A 17737-nucleotide genomic window follows, 5' to 3' on the forward strand; every position below is an offset into this window, starting at 1 on the left:
AATTTTGTCATTCGTTTTAGAGTCACTGTTGCGGACGGGTGCATTAATATTATCAGGCGTGCGGAAATAAAAAATATCTTCGGTTCAAAATAAAGGTGTATTTCTGCAATATTATGACCAATGGCTATCAAAAACATATACTTCAATCCTAAAAAACAAAAGGTATCAAAAATGATAAAAAATTAATTAATTATCTTTTTTTTAACATGTTTCTTTTACATTTAATAAGGTTTTATACATAAATTAGTTGAAAAATCTAGCGAAGAAAATTAAATACATGAAACACAAAGGTATAAATAAAGTAGTAGGTACCTATTTTTATTAAATTGAATTACTTATTTTAATTTATTATAATGATTACTTTTTTTTACCTATTTTTATCAAATTGATTTACTTATTTTATTTTATTTAGATTTTTTTCCACTGACTCGTGTGGCACTCAATGCGTTGAAATCTTTCTTTTGTTTCAACCACACCAACGGGTGCATCGCCACGATCACGGCGCGATCATAGGGAAATGACAGGTCGCGCGGACTGTCATGGGTCGCGCGACCTGTCATTGGCCTATGATCGCGCCGGCGACGGCGCTTACGCAGCCAATTTTAAAATAAAGTTCCAAGTTATTTCTATAATATCCCCCACTTCACATAGTCGTCCACAACTTCATTCAGCCTTCTTGTGCTCAAATCATTGCTCTTGCCCATCAGCTCGGCCATAGTCTCGAAGCTCTCGTTTTCAAACGCTTCGCCGTCTTTGCTCACGTCTGCCGTGTCTGCGGTGATCATGGGCAGCAAAAAGCCCGCGATGAGAAGACCGAAGGGCAACATCTGTGGAAATAATAGATATATAAATAAGCAGAATACTCTTGAGTAACCAGAAACTTGACCGTCTATAAAAACTGTCATTGGACCCGCAAAGAAATTAATCAGCAAAACGTGTTCGAAATTATAGATGTAGGTACTTCCCTCCAGCAAAGCGGATGACAGATGACCATAAGGTATAATATGATGGTAAAAAATATGATGCGAAATGCTCGTATAATAATAGCAATCAATGATAACGTACTAAGAAATATAACACGTGTAAGTATTCCATTCTTAAAAGACTGTGACTTATAAAAATACTTATCAGTTGATAATTATGTTAGATAGATGCATGTGATTGCTGATTAGTAACACAGCTGTTTAACTTCAACAATAGGACAGCATATTTTAAACCGAATCTATCCAAAACAAGCCACCAGGCTTCAGCCTACTGGTAAAGGTGCTTTCCTCGACCTTCACTAGAGTGGAAGGCTCTCCTACATACACTACGTTCTCCGGTCCCGTCGTCGCCACTCGAGAACTTTTCTGCCCCAACGGACATCAGATTATTTCGAAATAACCATTTACCATAACCACGTCTAGTAGTCACGACAAACACACACATCGTTTGAACGAATAGTCGTGCAGAAAAAGGATGAAGGCACAAGAGGTCGCCCATGCGTTGGACTGATCACGACAAAACCGCGGTCAATGATCCACGAGTGTACAACAAAGGCTGCAATGCGGGAGGAATGGTGACGGATTGTGAAGCTTGCCGCTAAACCAGGCGTGACGACCACGACCACAGCCAAGAGTGTAGCGACGAAGAAGAAGACGTCTAGAACAACCAGACTCACTCACCTGTTTCAACTCCTGATCAAAGATATCCCTCGGGAAAGCCTCCTCTGGGTCCAAGTCCAGCCTCCGTAACGCAGCAGCCATATGCTCGTAGTAGTGGTCAATAAGCCGGTCGAAGTACTTGGCTCGGAACGCCCCGTCTGACCCCGTGAAGATGAAGTACAACAAGTCGTTGGCAGCCGGTCCTGGATGTAAGGACTGGTAGTCCACAATCACTACTTGGACTTTGCCGTCCTGGAATGGTAAAAGAAACAATATTAGGTATGGCAAGGCTTCTTTTTGTGCCGTCACATTTCTTAAGGCCGTATTTACAAACGATTCTTGCTTTGTGAAGCAGCAAATGGAACCCATAGCATTGAGTAGAACTTTGTGATTGGTTCGTATGTCACCCTGTGCGTTCAGGCGCACTGCGAGACCTCATAGTAATGTTTGTCCGTATTCACAAACATCGAACAAGTTAAGTATTTTTTTTGGATTTTAGAAATGTTAGGTTTTCAGAAAGTTAGCTTTCAAAAGTTAGGTTTCGAAAGTACCTATGTAAGATTAGTATTTGAAGTTAGGTTTTCCAAAGTAAGCTACTTATTTGAATGTTAGCTTTCAAACATTATCATTTATCTACCTAGTGTACGCTTTTTGGTGCACACAGGAAACAGTCCCTCGCCAGTATTCACAAACTGTGCTTGCTTAAGTGAAGCAGCAAATCGAACGCACAGCGTTGAATACAGCTCTGTGATTGGTTCGTGTGTCACCCTGAGCGTCCACGCGCACCGTGAGATCTCATAGTAGGTATCTAATGTTTGTGAATACGGGCGCCTGTCTCAATAGAATAGGTAGGTACATGATTGCTACGACTATATTAAGGACTGTGATGAAATTGGTTGTGTCCGGTTGCTATTGTAGCGTTGAAAATAATCGAGAACAATGACAATCATCTAATTTCAGATGATTGTCATTGTCCTCGATTATTTTGGATGCTTGTAATCTAAACGACGCAGACGACGGTAGCTTATAATTGATTTAACCCTAACCCCATAATACATTCATCGTCATCAGGTCATTTAGTTTTCACTGCAGGAGCATGATCAATTCAATGTGCCAGACGCAAATGGAGAATTTAGCTAAACTCTCCACTCTGGCTACAGGGATTCAGGTCTAGCGTTCACTAGCTCTTAGTCTATAACTGTATAAAGGTAAACGGTACACGGAAGACGTATATTCAGGCCCCCCACTAGGTGGACCGTCGATCTGGTGAAGATCGCGGGAAGAATTTGGATACGGGACTATTTCCACCGCTGCAACTCCTGTGTAGCCAGGATCCACAGCTTGACCGCCATAAAAACTCAACCAATGAAGGTCAAGTTTGTCCCGGGGGAAAGTTAAACAGTCATTGGACCCGCAACGAAATTAAGAATCTGGATGCGAGCGGCGCAGGACCGGCCGATACGGAAATCCTTGAGGGAGGCCTTTGTCCAGCAGTGGATATCATTTGGCTGAAATGAACGAACCAACGAAACGGTGCACGCCATTTGAAAATTGCGAACAGTTAGTCTTTACTCTTTGCTTTTTTATTCTACTAAGTAAGTAAATAGGAGTTACTTAGGCATTTGAAACTTACCTCATCTATTTTATGCATGAGGTTGCTCTGTCTGAAGTCACTGTGTATGATGACCGGCCTTTTGATCGGCTCGTAAAACTTCTTGAACTGCTCGAAACAAAACGTCTCGGAGAAGAATTTCTCCAGCTTCGCCCTGTTCTCCTTACGAACCATCTGCGCCGTCTTGCTCAGCGTTTGTTTCAACATAATTGTTATAGGATGATCATCTCCCATCATTGGTCTTTTCAAAACTCCTTTTGCTGCTTCGTAATCTTCCGGATATTCCTTCTGATATGCTATGGACAACGCGTGGAGTTTCGCCAACTCCTCAACTGCTGTTGACGCGTATTCCCAGTCGATAGACTTCAACCTGTCGTATGTTATGAAGCCATCTTTAGACAAATCCTGCAGCACCACCACCTCTTTCAAATAATCGTTGCTGCCTCCGTAATACTTGGGAATAACAAGTCTGTGTTCTTCGGGGATGTTGTGCTTGTCTTCTATTTCTTTGTACGTCTTCATTAGCTTCGTGTAAAAGTGTCTTTCGATGTCGAAAATAGTGAATGTTTTCACTTCTTCTCGGAGTTTTTCCGCGACGACGGCGACTTTTGCGAAAACGTTTATATCCTGTTTCTCTGCCGATTTGATAGTAGCATAGAAGAGTTGGGACGTGAAATTGGAGCCGGTGGTTGGTATAGCTGACGTTTGTATGCCAGGGTCTTCATATTTTTGCTCGACGGCTATTTCTTTCAAGATATTTCGTAATGCAAGTTCGCGCACGTCTGTCATATTGTTAGCTTTACGCAGTACTGAAATATGACAAGTGTTTTTTTGTGTTTATAAAATTGATACGAGATCTAAATCTGCCTCGCGATTAAGTTTTATATCAGTTGCGTAAGTCAGCTGGCTACGATTACAAGGACGTTGTGCTGATGATTGTTATAAACCGGTTTCTGTTTTTTATTAGGTACTTCTACTAAGTACTACTTGTTTTAGTAATAACGGTATTGGCTTCAAAAAGATGAGGCAATACCTCGAATAATACCATAAATAATATAATTAATGTATTCTACGATTACAATTGATACGATGCATGAAAACCAGGAGTTAAACTACAGTTTTTATGAAAAGCGCAAATTGACTCATATGCTGACGATATTTTATTATGATTCATTTTGTTAACAAAATCGTTTTTATTAGCACGTAATTATTATTCTGTGTTACATGAAGCTAAACAATGAACTTTATGTACCATCGTCTGTAGATACTCACAACATAAACAAAATATTGATAATACTTATTATCTATGCAGTATCAACTTACTTAGTGAGCAATCAATTTTAATACTTTAATTAATTTGAATTGAAATTAATTTAATAACCGTGACTTTAGTATTCAATTTCAAACGATTACTTTAGTTTGCACCTTATGTTATAACAAATGCTGCATAATTAGGAAAAAACAATGTGATGTTGACTACAATTTTTATCACCAAGCAGTCCTAGAACTAATACAAACAAAAAACCGGATTTAACAACCATCAGCAAACGTCCTTGCGCGCGCGGAGTAGGAAACTGGCATAATAAAACGTAATCAATGTTGTTGGACGTATGCGAGCTGACTCAGATTATTCCTATCAATTGTAAACATAACGAAACACGACATCTTCTAAGTCAGTACTGCGTAGAGCTAGCAATATGACGGACGCGCGCGAACTGTTACTAAGAAATATCTTGGAAGAAATAGCCGTAAAACAAAAATATGAAGACCCTGACATACAAACGTCAGCTATACCAACCACCGGCTCCAATTTCACCTCCCAACTCTTCTACGCTTCTATCAAATCGGCAGGAAAACAAGATCTTAACGTATTCGCAAAAGTCGCCGTCGTCGCGGAAAAACTCCGAGAAGAACTAAAAGCGACCTTGTTCGACATCGAAAGACACTTTTACACGAAGCTAACGAAGACGTACAAAGAAATAGAAGACGAGCACAACATCTCAGAAGAACACAGACTCGTCATTCCCAAGTATTACGGAGGCAGCGACACGTATTTGAAAGAGGTGGTGGTGCTGCAGGACTTGTCAAAACATGGCTTCATAACATATGACAGGTTTAAGTCCATTGACTGGGAATACGCTTCGGCAGCAGTTGAGGAGTTGGCGAAACTCCATGCATTGTCCATAGCATATTGGAAGGCATATCCAGAAGATTACGAAGAAGCTAAGAAAATTTTGAGAAGACAAATGATGGATGAGGATACACCTGTTACAGCTATGATGAAACAAATGCTGAGCAATATGATACAAATGGTACGCGAGGAGAATAGGGCAAAAGTGGAGAAGCTCTTCTTCGAGACGTTTAGTTTCGAGCAGTTCAAGAAGTTCTATGAACCGTCAGAGAGGCCAGTCATCATACACAGTGACTTCAGACAGAGCAACCTGATGCATAAAATAGACAAGGTAAGTTTCAAATAAAACCTCGGTCTGTTGGTTCAAAGGCAGATAATAATGGACAAATTGTGTGGAATGAAAAATAATAATACAGGGTGTACGTGTATCAAAAATAACTTTGAATCAAATCATTCAAAAATCACATCATAATCACTTATTTTTTCAAATACCACAAGTTAGTCACAACTCTCAAAAGCTAACTTTCTGAAAACCTACTTTCAAATATATAATTGTTAGAAACCTTACCTACTAACTTTTTCTGAAAGTTACCTTTTGTTAAACCAAAAAAATAACTAGAATTCGTGCCCAGATTTTGAAATTTTAAAATTTTTTAAAATTGAAGTTATAAACGTGTTTGTTTTATAATTCCAGGACGGCAAAGTCCAAGTAGTGATTGTTGACTACCAGACCTTACATCCAGGACCTGCAACCAACGACTTGCTGTACTTCATCTTTACGGGGTCAGACGGGGCTTTCCGAGCCAAGTACTTCGACCGGCTTATTGACCACTACTACGAGCATATGGCCGCTGCGTTACGGAGGCTGCACTTGGACCCTGAGGAGGCTTTCCCGAGGGACGTCTTTGATCAGGAGTTGAAAGAGGTGGGTGAAAGAAAACATTCACCAGACGTGGTAGTGATATAGCTATAGTAAGCTACTAAAATAGTTTACGCACGCAGTTGTGCCAGAAAAGTTCTCCAGTAGCAACCACTGACCGGCAGACGTGGTGTGTGCAGGCCTCTCACTTGGTAGGCCGACGATCTGGTGATTGGGCAGTGCTTGGGGGAGGCCTTTGTCCAGCAGTGGACGCCATTAAATTTTGGCTGTAGCGAACGTATTCGTAGGGCACCGACCTCAACCCAGTCCCCAACCGTGGGATAGCTTCAGCAACATGAAGCAATTAATAAAGGTCATAGATAATATCAACTCGGAAAGGGATCAACACCATATCGCCTTTCGCGAGCTGTCATGCTGTCAACAGCGAGGCGAGGCGTTTAGGTACGTAAAGCGCAATACACACTAAGCCCGCCGGGCCGCCGACAAAGCCCGGCGACACAACCCGGCGGCCTGTATGAAAGATTCATGTCGGCAACCGCGCGTGTTACCCGCCGACATGTTGGCGGCTTGGGTACGCCGGCGCTCAGTTGTCCGGCGACGCTCGACCTGTAGTGACGTGCTTGTATGCTGACTACGGGACTATTCCCACCTCTCGTTCCCACCACTGCAACTCCTGTGTAGCCAGGATCTACATCTTGACCGCCACAAAAACCCAACCAATGAAGGTCAAGTTTGTCCCGGGGGAAAGTTAAACTGTCATTGGACCCGCAACACAATTAATCAGAAGAACATAGGAGGAGTTCGAAATTAAGGTTCGACTTCCCTCCATTGCAAAGCGGATGACAGGTATGTATGCTGACTGCCAAATAAATTTCTCATCTCAAGCCGCCGACATGCCGCCGACCAAATTTTCCAACTTGTAATAAGTGAAGCCGCCAACTAGACCGCCGACAAAAAGTTGCCGACATAATAATGTCGGCGGCCCGGCGGGCTCAATGTGTATTGCGCTTTACGGTTGTTGTATGGAGTTTCGTTTTCGCCTCGAGTTGATACGGTTACGATATGATCAATTTCCGGGTTGATAAATGTGCTACATCCTTAAATGAATTACGAACTACTTAACATTAAAGTGTTATGTTTATTGAAACGTTGTTTGTTGGTTTTTGATAAGTTGATTAATTGTTAATCTTGTCATGATTCGGCAACCACATTTAGTTATCTTCTCTACTGTTTATTGACTGATAAGACAGTATTTTATTATTTTAAGGTCTTTTATGGATATAGGTAGTAGGTACTGTAATCAATAATATTATTATTTATCCCTTCATTTATTTACAAACTTTAATTGTTGCGGAAAATACGATAATGTCATTTGTTTATAGAATAAATGACTAAGTATGACTGGCTGAAAGTGCTTTTCAAAACACAAAATTACGTTTCTTATTAAACGAATAATTTTATGCCTGCATGCAATGTTCTCTTGTATTTTATTTCCTGGTAAAGAAACTTAGAACAATACTTAGAATTGAAAGATCATATTGTTATTGAGAGACCATTCTTAAATACTTAGATCACGAAACTAATAACCATTATGAGGTCGTCGGTTCATCTTGCAGGTGGTCGTCCTATACTGGTATTTGGCCTCTACTCCTGAACCTTGCTGTCCCATCGGCCGTCAGTTCTACTATGTGCCCTGTCTGCTGTAATTAATTTAATTATCTCTTTAGACATTTTCTCTTTTTCATTCCCACAGATGATGCCTTTTGGCCTGTTCATCGCGGGCATGTTGCTGCCGATGATCACCATAGACACGGCAGACGTGAGCAAAGATGGCGGCGCGTTTGAGAACGAGAGCTTCGAGACTATGGCCGAGATGATGGGCAAGAGCAACGACTTGAGCACACGAAGGCTGAATGAAGTTGTGGACGACTATGTCAAGTGGGGGATAATATAGAAATAGCTTTTGAACCAATCATTTCAATGTTTTGAACTTCATTAAATCCAGACACCCTGCAGGCTACAGAACAGACGTGTAGAGGTAAAGAACAGAAGCGTCGCTCTTCTTCAAGGAAGGTGATAAGACCTTGCTGAAGAATTACAGACCCATCTCGCTTCTGAGTGATGTCTACAAGCTGTTTTCAAGAGTCATCACGAACCGTCTCGCTCGTAGGTTCGATGACTTCCAGTCTCCCGAACACGCCGGATTCCGAAAAGGTTATATTAAAGTATCTAGTCGTATCACCATCGGTTGTATTATAGTACCATCGCCCGACTAAAGAGTTTGTTCGGCTTCCTCAGAAAGGTAGGAAGGTGCTGGATGCAAGCCGCTACCAACTGTTCAGTCTGGAAATCATTGGGGGAGGCCTGTGTTTAGCAGGGAACGTCAGGTGCCTGAAATGATGATGATTGTATAAAATTGTATTTTATTCGCTTGGATTGTATTTTTATTTCAAGCAAGTTTTATAGTGTTGACTCGTTGTTTACAAAGCTTGTTTGAAATATACAAAAATCTAAGCGAAAAATACCAAATGTCCAAATAAATTTTCTATTGCCATTGGCATGTAACTTGGAACTGAATTTTTAAGTTTGGAGCTGTGCAAAACAGTGGATGTGATATAAACTAATTTTTAGGTATTTATTGTAAAAAAGAATAAAATATTTTATTAAACCTAATGTTTATACGATTGTATTTATTCATTTTGTATGTCTTCGTTGGTCTTCGTATATGATATTAAACGTAATTTTCATTAAAATCGCTTAAAATACTTATTTCATTACCGAGGAATCATTCCAAATACGAGTAAGTATAAGTTCTATTTTCACTTATTTGTAAATAAATTATAATCGATTGTGACGATTCATTGTTTTGTTATTATTTCTTGAATTTGATTATACTAATATTATACAGGGTGGAAACGATAAGTGATCTCATTCGATTATTTCTAAACTATACAAGATATCAAAAAAAATATTACTAACCCTGAAAGTACTTCACAAGCTCTATCAAACGGTACCAATATTAGATTACAGAATTAACTGGATCTATCCAAAAATTTAATGTTTTCAGCCTCCATACTAAATGTATGCCAGCCAAACAATAACAGAAGTATAATTTTTTTTTAATTAAATAATAAACACTTAAAGTAACTCGTAAAATGCATTCTTATTTAAAATTATTCTTGGAAAACATTGGTTTTAGGCTTTACTTGCTATTAATATTAACAAGACATGAGTGCCATGACTGTGGCTGTACTAAATGTATGGAAGTTGGAAACATTGAATTTTCGAATGGATCCAGTTTATTTTATAACCTATTATTGGTATCGTTGGATAGAACTCGTGAAGCACTTTCAGGGTCTGTAACCAGTTTTTGAATATCTTGTATAGTTTTTAAAATTATGTGGTTTTGCTAAATGTATGGAAGCTGGAAACATTGAATTTTCGGATAGATCCAGTTTATTCTGTAACCTATTATTGGTACCGTTTGAAAGAGCTTGTAAAGCACTTTCAGAATCAGTAATCAGTTTTTCGATATCTTGTATAGTTTAGAAATAATCGAGTGAGATCACTTAACGTTTCCACCCTGTATAAATGACATACGAGTACGTGAGCATTGATAATATTGCGATAAGCAGCTGTTGTCAAGTCCAGTTCTTGTCAATCAAGTTCCAGCAGCCGAGTAGAATAGAACCACAACCTCTCTCCCTTTGAAACTCATAAAAAACTCATTTATTTTGCAAAAAGGCTACCACTGTTTCGGGACAATAAATGGGCCAGTTTGGATGTTACAAATATCTATGCGAACATCAGGCCTCCCCAACCCGTATGGCCAGTGTCGGGAGTGTAAGCCGAATCCTAAGATCACAAACAAACAAACAACGGGTGATTCCATACTTTTGCTCGTAATATTACCACAGATAATAGTCAAGTATACTCTAAGGCTGGGTTGCACCATCTTACTTTAACTTTGACAAACGTCACAAATCTGTCTAATTCCACACAAAAAACACCAGTTATCGTTAGTTACGGTCCAAGTTAGGTGGTGCAACTCATCCTACTCTAGTACCTAAGGATGGATTGCACCATCTTACTTTGACTTTGACAAACGTCAAAAATCTGTCAAACTTCATACAAAAAACACCGGTTATCGTCATAGTTTACGTGCGACCCAAATGACAAAGACGAAACTGCAAGTGGAAATTATTTATCAAACAATCAGATAATTGTTCAGAAAACAAATTACTTAAGTAGTCCTAATATTTTTTTATAATAGTGCTAAGTAATATAGATATTAAGAGATTATAATAGTGTTTGTTATCGACCTTAAACAAATACACAGACTCGTAAGACGTTATCCTGCATCTGTAAAATGATTAGATATAATTAATAAAACAATGAGTAGCGACAATAGGGTATTTGAAAATGATAAAAATAGTATTAGTGTCTTTAGACGCGCATGAATTTAATCAAATGCGATGTCATGATGAACTACACACTAGGAAAATACCTGCACCTATCTACCTATGTCCGCATTGTTAATACAGGGTGGCCAAAAAGAAAATTCACTTTTGAAACTTCAAGGAAAAGAAAACTGTACATTTTTGTAGAATTTTAACTATAGCAATAAGGAAATTTCATGCAATTTATTTTTAAATTTACTTTCTATTTTATAGATCGTACATGACGTGATTCCCTTGACGTTTACAACATTCGGTCAGCATAAATCAAAATTTTGGAAAACTTTCGTTAGAGTTACCTCGGAATGGATTCAGGATGGATGAATGCTGCAGAGTTTTTGTAGTACTCTGCTTATTAAGGTAACCCCACAAAAAGAAGTCTGCTGGAATGAGATTAAGGGTTCTTGGTGGCAATGAGATTTCGGCCCTGCTTAATTGGTTTGTAGCATCGAAAGGATGATTAATTTTTGAGAGCGCTATACTGGTATGCTAAAAAGCTTTATTATTTCAAAGTTGTAAGATTCGCAAGGCTATGACAGGAGCATTTGGTTTCATCAAGATAGGGCTACGTGTCACACTTCAAATGAGAGCATTTAGATGGCAAGAGACATGTTCCCACAAAAAATAATTTCAGGCAGGGGTGACATCTCTTGGCCACCAGGAAGCCCTGATCTCACTCTAGAAAACTCCTTTTTGTGGTGTTACCATAAAAATAGAGTACCTATACTTTTATAATCCAACAACCATGCAGCAACTGAAGCTGAACATTCGGCAAAAAATGGAAAATAGGTTTCGAGGTAATTCTAACGAACGCATTTCAAGATTTTGATGTATGTTGATCGAATGTTGTAAACGTCAAGGAAATCTCCTGGACGATGTAATGTTATAAAGGTAAATTTAAAAATAAATAAATTTCATTAAATTATCTTTGAATTGTAATAAATAAAGGTCTACAAAATTACTCTGAATTTTTTTCCTTGAATTTTCAAAAGTGAATTTCTTTCTGGGCCTCCCTGTATTATGATTTTTATACATGTCACTTTGGTGGGTTTTTCATTGAAAATTATTTTTCAAACTTTAATAAGTACAACCATTAGCCTAAAGAGGCATCGCCTACCTACCTAGTCATAATTCATTTGCCAAAAAAAGATTAAGAACGTATCATTTGTAAGCACACACAACTAGGCTGGGTACGGTCGAAGTTAGGTGGTGCAACGCAGCCTAAGCGTTTTTTAATTCAGTACACCGTTGAACTACTAAAATGACGGACGCGCGTGAAATTTTCCTAAGAAACATATTACAAACGATTGCTGTCGACCAAAAATATGAAGATGCTGACATAGAAACTTCAATTAAACCCACAACCGGCTCCAACTTCACTTCTCGTCTCTTCAATGGGACTATCAAATCAAAAGGCAAAGAACCCATCAAAATATTCGCGAAAGTGGCTATCATCTCCGAATTATTCCGAGAACAAGTCAAAACTAGAATCTTCGACATCGAAAGGACATTCTACACGAAGCTGGCAAAGTCGTACAGAGAAATAGAAGAACGGCATAATGTTCCAGAAGAATATAGACTGGTCATTCCCAAGTATTACGGAGGCAACGACGCATATTTGAAAGAGGTGATAGTGCTGCAGGATTTGTATATAGACGGTTTTGATACATACGACAGGTTTAGGCCAATTGACTGGGACTACGCGTCGAAAGCTGTTGAGGAACTAGCGAAGCTCCATGCTTTATCAATTGCATTTCAAATTGAATATCCGGATGATTACGAAGAATATTCCAAAGTGTTAAAAAGAGAAAAAATGGAGGAAGACTCGATCATAGCAGTAACAATGAAACAAATGGTGAGCAAGACAATCAAGATGATACGAGAGGAGAATAGAGAGAAAGTGGAGAGATTCTTCGACTCGTTCAGTATGGAGGAGACCCAAAAGTTTTATGAACCGCTGAAGAAGCCGGTTATCGTGCACAGTGACTTCAAGCAGAACAATCTGATGCATAAGTTCGATGAGGTAAGTTTAAACGCGCATTTGGCTTGACTACTGAAATAAATTAACCGAACCTTAACTTCGAACTCCTCCTATGTTCTTCTGATTAATTTCGTTGCGCGTCCAATGACAGTAACTTTTCCCCGGGACGAACTTGACCTTCACTGGTTGGGTTTTTATTGGCGGTCAAACTGTAGATCCTGGCTACACAGGAGTTGCAGCGGTGGGAACGAGAAGTGGGAATAAGTCCCGTACTGAAATTAATTGAGAATAACTATGAAAAGACATGGAAAAGACATTTAGCAATTTTTTGCTATTGAAATAGTACCCATGACTTTTGAGAGACAGAAATTAGATGAACCACTAACTAGTTTGAAAAGTACGTAACTTTTTTTTTCTCAAAGCTTTGGACTATTTGTGTTTTCAAATGACATTTACCTGTAGGTAATAATTTCCTTCTAATTTTGTCCTATGTATTTAACAATGTTTCAACAACATTAAATAGTTACATTACCTGAAAAATAAACCAATTATACAAACACATTCAACTACTAAAACATTACAATAAATTAACCTAATTTAAGTAACTACAGCAATTCAAAATTAAATAAATTAGATGCGAATTTCAATTCCGATGAATTGATGCACATAATTATCTTAAAATATAATATGTTTTAAATAAATTTCTGTAGAAGGGAAACCTAAAAACCTTATTACACTGGCGTTAAGAGTTAAAAATAAAAATGTTAAATGACAGTTTTCTTGAATACATTACTTAGGTAACTTATCACAAACTAGAAGGAAGTCAAATACATAGATCTAATGAATGTTAATTTATTTAATGATGCTGTTAATTGAGTATTATTGGGTTAATTAGGAGGCTATTAATACATTGCCACACTTTCAGGATTTTTTTTGCTATAGTTCTTGGTATAAACCTAGCTTACGAAATCCTAATTTTCGAAAACCTAAGTTTTGAAAGGTAATTATTAAACTAACTGACAAAAACCTAAACCTAGCTTTTTGAAAACTTTTTTAAAAACCTAACTTTGTGGAATCTAACACTCAAAACCTATTTGTAACATACGAAAATCAAAATTTCTGTAAACCTAACTTTCATAACCTAACCTTTGAAAACTCAAATTTCTGAAAACCATACACGAAAACCTGACCTTTCTATCCCTAACTCGCAAAAATGACAAAAATTGAATTATTTTGAAATAGTGTTTGTGTAACGATTTAGGACCCCTCTCACTCCTTGTCACTGGACCCTCTTCTCCCCTTTAAATTGTGAAGTAAGTAATTTATGGAATGCCTCTTAACCTACTTGTTTTTTAACTTTCCAGGACGGCAAACTCCAGATAGTGATCGTAGACTACCAGTCCTTGCATCCAGGATCTGCTGCCAACGATTTGCTGTATTTCATCTTTACGGGGTCAGACGGGGCGTTCCGAGCCAAGTACTTCGACCGGTTTGTTGACCACTACTACGAGCATATGGCTGCTGCGTTACGGAGGCTGGACTTGGACCCTGAGGAGGCTTTTCCGAGGGATATCTTTGATGAGGAGTTGAAAGAGGTGAGTGGTAGAAATACCTCCAACTGCTGTGCAGGTGGCGGCAATTAAAGGTATTATCCAAACTGAGTTACCAAAGATGTAGACGGACTGGAAGACGTTTGTCAGGCTTAATATGGTCAACTGACGATCTGGTGAAGGAGCTTGGAAGTTGGCAGCGCAGGACCGATTGTTGTAGAAATTTCTTAAGAGCTCTTTGCCCGAAATTATTTTCGTCGAAACGAACGAAAAAATAGACGCCATGTTGACCATCACACTGTTTTTGTGCTGTCGTCGCTTTAATTTTTGCCACATCATCCTCAACCATCATTATCTTATTATTTGAACCTGTACAGTCAGCCACACTTATGTTACAGAGTCGTATAGCTAATAGCTATAAAAAGCCACAGTGCTTACAGGCGAATATAGCGGCTTAAATAAATTCATATTGGAATGATTAATTTTGGACAATATGAACCATCACATGTCTGTCACTACAGTGGGCTATTATACCCACCTTTCGTTATTACTGTTGCAATTTATGTGCAGCCAGGATCTACTCCTTGATTACAGTGGGTTATGAAGTTTATTATTTCCACAGATGCTGCCCTTCGCCCTGATGGTCTCCGGAATGATGCTGCCCATGATTTTCAAAGATGAAGAGCAGTTCGGCAATGTAGACGGTGGCGTGCTGAAAAACATTGATGACTTCGAGGGCATATCGGATCTAATGACCAGGGCCAACCAATTCGCTGTGCAGAGATTGAATGAGATTGTGGATGATTACGTCAGATGGGGGGTGTTATAGTCAGAGTGCCCCCTCCCCCTGAATCAGAGTGCCCGTCCCTGGATCAAACTATCTCTCACCCTTGATCAATCTACCTCCTACCCTTGGATCAAACTCCCTCCTCCTAGATTATACTGCCCTACACCAAAATCAGAATTCTCCTCACCCACTTAGGTCAGACTGCCACCTAAAACCCGGTCTCCGATCACGTAGAATTTTGTCCAATGACCCCAAGCTACCCATCCTTATCGCTCGCGCGTAATTATATTGCTGTTGCGCTCGCACACTCACTGCGGGCGCCCGTCGCACAGTCGCGACAGCAATATAAATACGCGCGACTATAGGTAAAACTGCCTGTCTGGATCAGAATCCCCCTGGATCAGAGTGTCCCTCATCTAGATAAGACTGTAAGGTGTAAAAGTGTAGAACTTTTCATTATTAGGAATTGTCCTAATTTAAAACTATACGCATGAACAATAGGCTGTCCATGATCCTGATAGAACAGGAGCACTTCGCCCGTGTAGACGGTGGCGTGCTGAAAAACGTTGAACACTTCGAGAGAATGGCGGATCACAGAGGTTGAATGAGATTGTAGACGATTACGACAGATGAGGGTGTTATAGTCAGATTTTCCCTCTGTTTGAATCAGATTGCATCTAGATTGGACTCCCCATCTGGATCAGACTCCCCCCTGTATCAACTGCTCCCCAGTTTCACTTCTCCATGGGTCAATCTGCCCTCCCACTTTCTCCCTTTCCTTTGAATCTGACTCCCCCCTATTACTGCCCCCCCTCCCCCTGGTTCAACTACCCCCAGTTTCACTTCCACCTGGGGAGCCCCTGTATCAATTTAGAATCTTTCAATATAATTTGTTCTTGATTAAAACTAATTAACTGTGTATTATACCTAAAATGTAAATAGTGCGTGCGAGAAGTTAACATTGTTGTGATAAATTAAAATGAATAATTAATAAAACTTTATTTTATAATTTTGGTTTTTAAGTTTTAACTTATTATTATTACCTATTCTTTGATTTTTAAACTGTAAAAATATTTGTATTTTCCTATCAAGGTGCGGGATCCAAAAAATGGGAAGTAGATTTTTTTAAATCGTCGTCTTCCTCTATAGATGAAAATGATGATCATAAAGTAGAGGCTAATTGATGTTGAGTAGAAGAAAGTTGTTAATATAAAATGAAACAACAAATTTATCAAGTCAGTATATTTGTTAAAAATTCGTACACTGTCATATTACACTGCCGATGTCGTTCCAGAACCCCATTGTAAATTAAAATAGTTACATATGTTAGACCAATGGAGTAGTATGAAACGGACATCAGAAATATTCGTTGTTACGAAACACATAAGATAGTGAGAGAAACAAGCGATTTTTTGAGACAGGTCGCCACAAAGTTGCGACTAATCGCACAAACCAATTTTACTAGCCATAAATGAGACTAATCTACGAAAGAGGTACAATTTCATGGTCTAAATAAAAATAGATCTGCAACAAAAATTGTCTACAATTTTCGCATCTCTGTGGCACCTGTTCAAAATCAATAGAAAAATACATAAGCTGTAATAAAATAGCACCGAATCGGGACGGACTACTGGCGATATTAAAATCTTAAAAATAATACTAGCTTAAAAAATATGGCATCCATCGTCAAATCGAAATTGAAAAAGTCTAGTTAAACTAAAAATCTGAATTTTGGGTGTCGAAGAGGGAATCCCACCACCTAAGTATAAAGGCCTGCTCAAACGTCACTTACACAGAATAGAAATCTGTACCCCCAGTGAAAACGGAGTTAAGTCGAAAATGGTGATTTTTGGGAAATCGCATTTGAAGTTAAAAAAAATCCTGCTTCGTCGCTATTAGAGATAACTTGGTGAAATATTTTTTAGGTGAAAGGTAATGTTAGATATAATTAGGCAGTGTGCCAGTTTGGGAAATATAGCATGTAGTTTTTTCGTAATTAAATAAAAACCCAGTTATATCGCCATGCACGGCAACTTTACATTCGTGTAAAGTGATATAATGGGACATAAATCATTTTACACCACACTGAATTGACCACCCGCTAACAAGTGTAAAGTGATACATTTTACGCCATTTCTGTTGATATTTTTTTGTTTCTTTAATTTTAGAAAAAGTTGTAAAANCAAAAAAAACATTTAAATAAACTTTTAAACTTAAAGATAACGACTTGAATAAACGTATTTACGAGTACCTAAACTAACAGATAGTTAACAAAAAATCTTCAGTCTTTAAATCAGTCAGTTATACAAACATAATAAAATATAGCATACTCGTAGATGATCATTATTAGTTTCGGTTAAGATCATTACTTGCAAATCAAATTAGTTAAAAAAAGGAAAGACTAGGCCAGTCTAAACTCAACGTTAACCTATTAAATGATTAAAAACTTACCTTTGTCTAAGAAAATAGGCTTTCAAGAATATTAAAGCTTCAAAATCGAAACTCGAGAATTCTCGAGCTCCGGTAATTTTTTTCTCGTCTCGAATGAAGCCAAATTTCTCGAGTTTTCTCGAGTTCGAGAAAGCTCGAGCAGAAACCCTAGTCGTAAGAGGCGTAACATCAGGCCTCCCCAACCCGTCTGGCCAGCGTGGGGAGTGTAGGACAAATCCTCCATTTGCCTCTGGTAAATTAGAGGG

At 38.6% G+C, this 17737-nt stretch overlaps 3 protein-coding genes across 3 annotated transcripts; 2 read left to right on the forward strand and 1 right to left on the reverse strand.

The window, feature by feature from the left end:
- Positions 1–565: 565 nt before the first annotated feature.
- LOC114352518 (uncharacterized) lies at positions 566–4851 on the reverse strand. Its single transcript, XM_028304143.1, has 4 exons — positions 4794–4851; positions 3277–4064; positions 1665–1895; positions 566–827 (listed from the first exon to the last, which is right to left on the reverse strand). Exons 1-4 carry the CDS (start codon positions 4834–4836, stop codon positions 627–629), a joined length of 1263 nt encoding a protein of 420 aa, XP_028159944.1. The 5' UTR covers positions 4837–4851; the 3' UTR covers positions 566–626.
- Positions 4852–4898: 47 nt separating this feature from the next.
- LOC114352519 (uncharacterized) lies at positions 4899–8560 on the forward strand. Its single transcript, XM_028304144.1, has 3 exons — positions 4899–5717; positions 6081–6311; positions 8020–8560. Exons 1-3 carry the CDS (start codon positions 4953–4955, stop codon positions 8218–8220), a joined length of 1197 nt encoding a protein of 398 aa, XP_028159945.1. The 5' UTR covers positions 4899–4952; the 3' UTR covers positions 8221–8560.
- A 3262-nt stretch (positions 8561–11822) lies between these two features.
- LOC114352522 (uncharacterized) lies at positions 11823–16001 on the forward strand. The gene is made up of 3 exons (XM_028304146.1): positions 11823–12746; positions 14069–14299; positions 14877–16001. Exons 1-3 carry the CDS (start codon positions 11985–11987, stop codon positions 15081–15083), a joined length of 1200 nt encoding a protein of 399 aa, XP_028159947.1. The 5' UTR covers positions 11823–11984; the 3' UTR covers positions 15084–16001.
- Positions 16002–17737: the final 1736 nt, after the last annotated feature.

Source organism: Ostrinia furnacalis, unplaced genomic scaffold (genome assembly GCF_004193835.3).
Source record: "Ostrinia furnacalis isolate ACB-3 unplaced genomic scaffold, ASM419383v2 OfSCF1396, whole genome shotgun sequence".
Taxonomy (NCBI): domain Eukaryota; kingdom Metazoa; phylum Arthropoda; class Insecta; order Lepidoptera; family Crambidae; genus Ostrinia; species Ostrinia furnacalis.